This window comes from Gekko japonicus, unplaced genomic scaffold (assembly GCF_001447785.1).
Source record: "Gekko japonicus isolate JY-2015 unplaced genomic scaffold, Gekko_japonicus_V1.1 scaffold872, whole genome shotgun sequence".
Classification (NCBI taxonomy): Eukaryota; Metazoa; Chordata; class Lepidosauria; order Squamata; family Gekkonidae; genus Gekko; species Gekko japonicus.
This window is the reverse complement of record NW_015171529.1, coordinates 595,653-604,613: the sequence shown is the minus strand read 5'-3', so window position 1 is coordinate 604,613 and position 8,961 is coordinate 595,653. Positions and strand designations below refer to the sequence as shown.

Here is an 8,961-nt window from a genome sequence, read left to right as displayed (position 1 = left end):
TCAACGTTGGGAGGGTTTCTAATGTCCTGGCCCCACTGGTGGACCTCCTGATGGCCCCTGGTATTTCTGGCCACGGTGTGACACAGAGTGTTGGACTGGATGGGCCATTGGCCTGATCCAACATGGCTTCTCTTATGGTCTTATGTCTGGGGCAAGGGATGCTCTGTATTCTTGGTGCTTGGGGGGGCAACAGTGGGAGGGCTTCTAGTGTCCTGGCCCCACTGCTGGACCTCCTGAGGGCCCCTGGTATTTTTAGCCACTGTGTGACACAGAGTGTTGGACTGGATGGGCCACTGGCCTGATCCAGCATTGGCTTCTCTTATGTTCTTATAAGAGGGAACCAGATAAACATATGGAGCAGAGGTCCATCCGTGGCTCTTAGCCACAGGGTATAGATAGGAACTCTTGGTCTGGGGCAAGGGATGCTCTGTGTCCTTGGTGCTTGGGGTGGGGGGCAGCAGTGGCAGGGGCTTCTGGTGTCCTGGCCCCATTTATGGACCTCCTGAGGGCACCTGTTATTTCTGGCCACTGTGTGACACAGAGTGTTCGACTGGATGGGCCATTGGCCCGACCCAACATTGGCTTCTCTGATGTTCTTATGTTCCCTTGTGAACAGGAGTCGAGAGCAGAGTGACGGAGCCTGATGCCTTTGCGATCAAACCTCTTGGCTAAAGCCTGCCACCTGCCACCCGTTCTGTTGCCCGCTCCTTCCCCAGAAATAATCTTAAGAGAGACTCACCGTCCTCTGCCTCGGAGAGATCGCCAGGCTCCAGGACGTAGCGCAGTTTGGTGTAGTTCACATAGCCCGGCTCGACCGCCTGGCTCTCCGGCTCGGCGCTGGGAGAATCCTTGGGCGACCCTCCCGCCTCGGAAGTGCTCCCAGAAGAGGCGGAGCTGGGAACACCGCTGCTGTGCAACCCCAAACTCTTCCCCAGATCCCACGAGGCCGAGGAACCCTGGCCCCCGGCCCCCGAGTCAAGAAGGGGCTCCAGCCCGGCGCCCGCTTCCGCTTCCGTCGGGGCGGAGCCTTTGGCCTCTTTCGCCCTCCGGAAGATGTCTGCGACGAACTCCTTCGCCATGGCGACGGCGGGCGAAACGTGGTTTCCCGTGTCCTGCGGAGGTGCCGGGACGGTTTGCTGCGATGCGGCCACGCTCCGGCAGGGGCCACTGTCTCTTTCCAGCCCGTCCTTGGAACTGCTGGGACACGGCGACGAGGGGACGGGCGCGCGGCATGCCTCGCCCACGGGGGACGGAGGGTGACGACTCCTGTCGTAAAGGATTTGGCAGAAGCTGCTGTCGTCTGAAAGGGAACACCAGAGGGGTGAGAAAACACTGGCGGCCATCAACGCTCCCTCTAAGCCGTGGGGTCTTGTGAGCAAAAATTCTACGTGAGCGAGCGATTTGGTGGCTGCACAAATTAGTTTGCTCTGGAGCCCTCCTCCCTGAGCTAAGACAAAAAATGTGTGAGCCGGAGGCTAAAAAGCTGCGAGCTAGCTCACACTAACTCAGCTTAGAGGGAACACTGGTAAAACGGCACGTAGAGTGACTTCTGAAGTAGCGTCTGTCGATATTTTCAGGACTCACTACAAGCGGTTCAGTCTGAGAGAAGAGGAAGAGGAGGAGACTGGATTTACACCCTGCCCTTCACTCGGGAGTCTCAGAGCGGCTTATAATTTCCTCTCCCTTCCCCTCCCCACAACAGACACCCTGGGAGGTAGGCGGGGATGAGAGAGCTCTCTCGAGAACTGCCCTTGAAAGAACAGCTCCGAGAGAACTATGGCTTGCCTAAGGTCACCCAGCAGCTGCAAGTGGAGGCGTGGAGAATCAAACACGATGCCAATAATGGGACTGAGAGTCTCACCCTCGCTCTGGGAGGGGATTTAGACCTGGCTCCCTGCTTCCCACAGCCCACATGGGATTCGGCATTAGCCTTTTCTGTTACACGGAGCTGACACCAGTGAACTCCCGGGTGCAGAAACGGGTACCGTCACATGTATTAACGTCAGTGGTGTAGTTAAGGATCTCGAAGTCAGATGAGCCCTAACCTGGGTGGCCGAGCCCAGCCGGATCTCGTCAGAGCTCGGAAGCTCAGCAGGGTCGGCCATGGTCGGAACTTGGACGGGAGGCCACTGAAGGAGTCCAAGGCAGGCCATGTTCGCCTCTCACCTTGAAAACCCTACGGGGTGACCGTGAGTCAGCCGTGACCTGACCGGCCTTCCCACCACCACCACGTGAGATAAAGAGGACCGGGCCAGCTGGACCAGTGATGTCAGGTTAATATGCTGTAGTGGACATGCATTGACACATAAAAAAACAGATGCCACGGCTAAGTACGAACCAGGACAAAAAGCTACGGAGAGAAGCTTGGCTTTTTTTTAACAGCCAAGGTCACGACGACAGGCAAGAGGTGGGAGCAGACCCCATTCTGAAGATGCCTGGTCCCCAATGCTCCCTTCTAACCCAGGGGTGTCAAACATGCAGCCCCGGGGTCCGGATCAGACCCCCGGGGGGGGGGCTTCTATCAGGCCTGCAGTGGAACTGGCTGTCTTCTGCTTCTTCTTCCAGTTCTGCTGCTGCTGCGTCATCAACAAATATACATCAAAGACAGGGGGTTGCAGTTGGTATGACTAATACAAAGCAAAAACTGCAAATTGTGCAAACAATGCTTATAATACTACAGTGATATGCTAGAGCACTCGGAATTACAGAAATGATTTTAGAAGACGTGATACAAAATTCTCCTTCTGTTACAGACGTGACGAAATTCTCCGGAGTAGACCTTCCGTTTCGTAAAGAACTTCATCAAAACATCGATACTCAGAAAAGACTTGACTTGCCCGCGTTTGTGAAAAGATTGCAAAATTAGTGGATGAGAGTGCGTCTCTCCTGGAGGAAATTGATGGGAAAGCATGGAATAGTTATGAAATAAGAAGACACATCTTTTCTGAGTATCGATGTTTTGATGAAGTTCTTTACGAAATGGAAGGTCTACTCCGGAGAATCTCGTCACGTCTGTAACAGAAGGAGAATTTTGTATCACATCTTCTGAAATCATTTTTTGTAATTCTTTCTAGCATATTACTGTGATATTACAAGCATTGTTTGCACAGTTTGCAGTTTTTTCTTTGTATTAGCTGCGTCATCAACGGCATACTCGAGATTTCTACAGCACAGACACTTTGATGCAATACTTCAGAGCAAGAGGTGTCAGTTACCAGACACTGTTGAATAAAACATTGCAAGACTGCTAATGTTTTAAGCATGTTCTGAAGTTTTTTTTAAAAAAAAACCTTTGCGTTTGTGTCCTTTATAAAGTTTATCTCTCCGCTGCCTGGCATTACATTTTATGACACACGTGGCCCGGCCCGACAAGGTCTCATTTATGTCAAATTTGGCCCTCATGAGTTTGACACCCCCTGCTCTAAGCTGTGGAGTCTTGTGAGCAAAAATTCTACTTTGTGAGCTGCTGGCATTCGAGTTGTGAGTGAGTGATTTGGCCGCTGCATAAATCAGTTCGCTCTGGAGCCGCCCTTCCCGAGCTAAGACAAAAACATGTGAGCCAGAGGCTAAAACACTGTGAGCTAGCTCACACTGACTCAGCTTAGAGGGAACACTGCTGCGCACCCGTTTCCTTTCTCTCGTGTAGCGAGTGGCTGTCATTCGTTCTTATGGGAGGAAAATATTGTGCTGTGATTCAGGAAACTATTTCAGTAGGACTAAAACCTGTTGATTGTCCCACTCGTGTAGCGAGTGGCTGTCATTCGTTCTCATGGGAGGAAAATACTGTGCTGTGATTCGGGAAACTGTATTTCAGTAGGACTAAAACCTATTGATTGTCCCATGTATGCACTTGCTTGCTTTCGTTTTCATATGTAGACCTGTTGATGCGCTTAATTGCTTAGCTGCTGGAATGTCTATATCTCTCAAGGCCACAGGTGGTCGCTGCTGGATAGTTGCTTGGGTGATCTCACGGAGGGCCGTGGGAAGGAGATATGTTATGCCGCCTAGAAGCGTTTGCTCCCAGGCCCGATGGCACGCGCGGGAAGTCCCGCAATTGGGCCTCAGCTGTTTGAATATACTATAACCTGTCATGCTCGTTGCATCCCCCCTCATTCCTAACAGTGATCCTGTACATGCACCTATAGCTTCAAATAAAGTAAAACCTTTCTGCAAGAGTGAACTTCATTGATGCTGTGGGGAAGCCTGACACCACCACCCCCAGCTCTGGGAAGATGAGAAATTACCAGATAGGTACAATGCATGTAACCCCACCCATAAAACTAAGTCCTGGATGCCAGCAGAGGCGTACTGTGGTGTAGTGGTTACAGTGCTGGGCGGGGATGCGGGAGACCCAGGTTCAAAGTCCCATTCTGCCACAGAAGCTTCCTCGGGCCAGTCACACTCGCTCTGCCTAACCTACCTCGCGGGGTTGTTGTGAGGATGAAAGGGAGGAGAGGGTAAACGACGCATGCCACTTTGGGTCCCTATTGTGGAGACAGGTGGTGTATAAATGAGGTGAGTACGTAAAACAATAAATAAGTTCACTGGTAAAGGCACAGAGGCCAAGCTTCAGAACGTGACCCAAGCTATTTCTCCTGGGAGGCTCAAAACTGGAGCTGGTTCTTCTTCGGGGATTCGCTCCACAACCCAGGTTTGAAATCATGTAATATTTGAAGGGCTGTCAGATCTATTCTCTCTTGCTCCAGACTGCAAGAGCAGATCTAATGGGTGGGAATTACAAGGGAGTCAATACCAGCTGAATATCAGGAGAAACTTCCTAAATGTAAGAGTGGTTGAGCAGTGGAAGAAACTGCCTCGGGAGGTGGTGGAGGCTCCTTCGCTGGAGGTTTTCAAGCGGAGGCTGGACGACCACCTTCCGGGTATGTTGTCGGGCTGTCTTTCGGCAATGCTCCTGCAGAGTGCAGGGGGTTGGACTAGATTAACTGCAGGGTCCCTTCCGGCTCTAACATTCTATGAAGTCTATGAGAAGGAAATTACCAAGCCCCTAGAAGCTCGCTTTTGTCGTCCATCCTGTTTAGGCCTCTACAACATTACCAAAAAAAGCAACGGAACCGGTTTGTCAAGCGATTCCAACAGGCTGAGAAGACTGAAATAAACGCTTCAAGATGTGATTAATCTTTAACACCCAGCCAAACACATAACTGGATGCAGGCAGACACGAAAATTGCTTTCCTTTTCAAGTCGGCTTTCTAGGTTGAAGGAAGGCCCAATCCATGCACAAAGTGTTTATGCAACAACAAAAATTGCACTGTCTGAATACACCATGAGGGGAAGAGAACATTACAATAAACTCCAGGGGCATTCGGTGACCTTAGTATACAAAGAGAACTTAGAACAACTCAATTAAAGCTACGGCAACTGCAGGGAGCCGTCTGGAAAAGCTGACAAGGGCTGACAAAGAGAACTTTTTCTCCCTCTCCCAAAAGGCTAGAACTCAGGGGCACCCAAGGAAGCTGTGGGGCAATAAATTCAAGACAGACAAAAAGAAATACTTCTTTACACAATGCGTGATTAAAGCGTGGAATCTGCCGCTAGAGGATGTGGTGAAGGCCACAGGCATAGGTGGCTGTAAAAGAGAGACAGATTCATGGTCTAGCAGTGGTTACTAGCCATGGTGACTGAATGGAACCTCTGTATCCCAGTGACAGGAGACAACGTCAGGGAATGGAACTGGTTGGTCCCTGTGTGAGACTGGATGGTGGACTAGATGGATCTCTGGTCTGATCCAGCAGGGCTCTTCTGATGTTCTTATCTGGGAAAGGCCTTGGCCTCCCTGCCCTGTTGCTGGCCCTCCGAAGGAACTGGCTGGCCCCTGTGTGAGATGGGAGGCTGAACTAGAGGGACCCTCCCTGGTCTGACCCAGCAGGGCTCTTCTGATGTTCTTCTCAGGGGAAGGCCTCGGCCTCTCTGCCCTGTTGCTGGCCCCTCATTGGTATGATCCAGCAGGGCTCTTCTGATGTTCTTACCAGGGGAAGGCCTCGGTCTCTCTGCCCTGCTGTTTGCCCTCCAGAGGAATTGGTTGGCCACTGCGTGAGACGGGATGCTTGACTAGATGGACCCTCACTGGTCTGATCCAGCAGGGCTCTTCTAATGTATTTACCTGGGGAAGGCCTCAGCCTCTGTGCCCTGTTGTTGCCCCTCTAGAGGAACTGGTCGGCTCCTGTGTGAGACTAGATGGACTAATAAGCATATGGAGCAGAGGTCCATCGGTGGCTCTTAGCCACAAGGTATAGATAGGAACTCACAGTCCGGGGCAAGTGATGCTCTGTGTTCTTGGTGCTTGGGGGAGGGGGGGGAACAGTGGGAGGGCTTCTAGTGTCCTGGCCCCACTGCTGGACCTCCTGATGGCACCTGGTATTTTTGGCCACTGTGTGATACAGAGTGTTGGACTAGATGGATCATTGGCCTGATCCAACATTGGTTTCTCTTATGTTCTTATGACCCTCACTGGTCTGACCCAGCAGGGCTCTTCTGATGTTCTCATGAAAAGCATGGAAGTGCTCAAACTGGTTACTACAGTGGGATACCTGATTCATATCCCCAACCACAGGCCACTAGAGAGAGCCCCACCTGGACGTTCAGTGCACCATCTAGAGAGGAAAAGAGTCTGTGGAGCGCCAGCCCCACCCCCTCCCCTCCCCTCCCCCGACTCTTACCTGAAGAATGCACAGAAACCGCGCAGGCCACGAGAGAATAGCTGGTATTGAGGAGCACCACTTGGTCCTTCTTCAGCTGGAAGGCTGGCTGGAATGTGGGGAATGGGTAGACCACCTGGTACTTGGTGTGCAGCATGAAGCCGTGCTGCAAACATTTGGCGTTGGGATCACCTGAGGGAGCACACACAAATCAGCACCAGCAAGGACCCAGGGCAAGTTATGCGCACAGGGAGCAGTGAAAAGAAAGCAGCTCTCCAAAAAAACACTTGGCGGAACGCTGGAGGTTTCTGATAACGGATTCACTGCGGAGATATAATTAGGGATGGGCACCAACCGCATTTTTGCCGTTCGGTTCGTTGCTGAACCAGAAACTGAACCATGAACCAATATGAACAGGGCAGTTGGTTCATCAACTGAACACGTTCATATCAGTTCATGACCCCTGCTTTCTGCTCCCCACCGCTTTTTTAGGGAAGCAGAAAGCAGGGCATTAAATGGCTCGAGGCCATTTAAACCCGTTTTCTGCTCCCCACTACTCAGCTGTTTTTTGTGAAGAGCAGAAAGCAGGGGTTTAAACCCCTGCTTTCTGCCCTCCACAAACTGCCACAACATTCATGGAAGTTCCTGATGGGTCTTCAGTTGGTGAACATCGCTTCGTGATCCACAAACTGGCCCAAATTTGTCACAACCTCTCGTTCATGAGCTGGATGTGCCAATCCCTATATATAATTCCAGATATGTGATAGGAACTCTTGAAAATTAATATGGGAATGCTACATGTTCTGAATTTTAGGACGGGGCAGGCTGCAAAATTCAAGAAGTGTTTTATTTATTGTACACTTTTACTGCCTCTGACTGATTACTGGCTTGATTATTGTGAAGGGGGGCCTCAAATGACTGGCAGCAGACAAAATACGAAAGCTCTTCCAACACGGAAAAGGCAGTAACATTTTCCAAACATTAACCCTCGAGATTCCCTTAGTCAGGCTCTAACTACTACAACGGGGGGCCCCAGACTTTTTGAACCTGCAGGCACCTCAGGAATTCTGACACTGTGGTGGGGATAACCACACACGGGATACCCTGGGGCTGCTGCCAAACCAATGTTTCAGAAATCTGCACAGGCAACCAAACCACCAGTAACCAATCAGCAGCCCTGTTGAGCAACAACCCCAGCCAGCCCCCACCCACTTTCTAAAAGTGGGTCACTTCCAGACTAGATGGTCCGCAAACTGCACTGGCTGCCCATTGAGTACCGGATCCGTTTCAAGGTGTTGGTGCTTACCTTTAAAGCCCTATACGGCCAGGGGCCAGCATATCTGCGAGACCGCCTCTCCCTCTGTGAGCCCCGAAGGGTTTTACAATCTGCCAATCAACACCTTCTGGTGGTCCCTGGCCCCAGGGACGTCCATCTCACCTCGACTAGGGCCAGGGCGGAATGAGCTCCCATGCAAGATCAGGGCGCTGCAGGACCTTTTACAGTTCCGCAGGGCCTGCAAGACGGAGCTCTTCCGCCAGGCTTTTAACTACAGTGACGGACGTCCCTCCCTCTTCTCTGGGCCTCCCCTCAGTGGGTCAGAACTGCTTACCAAAGATGGCATCAGTGAGACCTAATTCTAATGACAACTGCACCGGCTGAAGGATAGAGTTGTAATTTATTAGTGCTTTAATTATATTTTCACCAATTCCTTTGTATTTTATATACTGTATTTTTTATTAAATCTGATGTAACCCGCCCTGAGCCTGTCATGTCGGGAGGGCGGGACAGAAGTCGAATAAAATAAATAAATGAATGAATAGATAAATAAGAACACCTGACGGGCACGGTCCCTCCCACGGGCGCCATGCTGGGGGGCCCTGCACTACACCGTTGCTTCTCAAGTCTGTTAACAATATAAATCACTCCCACCGTCGTTTGTCACAATTAAAGATGCCCTGCAAGAGAAAGGAAGATCTGCCCCTGTGCTGGGGAGGGTCCGCCTCACCTGGATGGGCGATGGCCACGTCCCTGCAGCTGGGACAGTGCACGAGAGGAGGCATGGCGACGGTGCTGATGTAGATGTCCCGGTGGTTTTCGTCGCTCATCATCATGTTTATTAGCAGGCCGTTAGATGAGCGGGTGCTACAGAGGAAGAGGAAGCAGCAGTCAGTTTCCGAGAAGGCTGCGAAGACCCACCCGCCTGCTAGCCCTTACAAATCAAACAGAGAGGCCTTCTCAAGGCCACTGACACCCTTCCCCCCCCCCCCAACAACATCCAACTAAGGGCCACCGGCCTCAGGAAGG

The 8,961-nt window shown here is 51.4% G+C and overlaps 1 protein-coding gene across 1 annotated transcript in view; it reads right to left on the bottom strand.

The window, feature by feature from the left end:
• DCAF15 (DDB1 and CUL4 associated factor 15) overlaps window positions 1–8,961 on the bottom strand; it is a 39,080-nt gene that overhangs the window by 17,457 nt on the left and 12,662 nt on the right. Inside the window, exons 6-8 of the mRNA XM_015419520.1 lie at window positions 8,663–8,799; window positions 6,678–6,848; window positions 740–1,300 (exon numbers count right to left, since the gene is read on the bottom strand). Coding sequence (XP_015275006.1) covers window positions 740–1,300; window positions 6,678–6,848; window positions 8,663–8,799 — 869 coding nt within the window. The remainder of the gene's footprint in view (window positions 1–739; window positions 1,301–6,677; window positions 6,849–8,662; window positions 8,800–8,961) is intronic.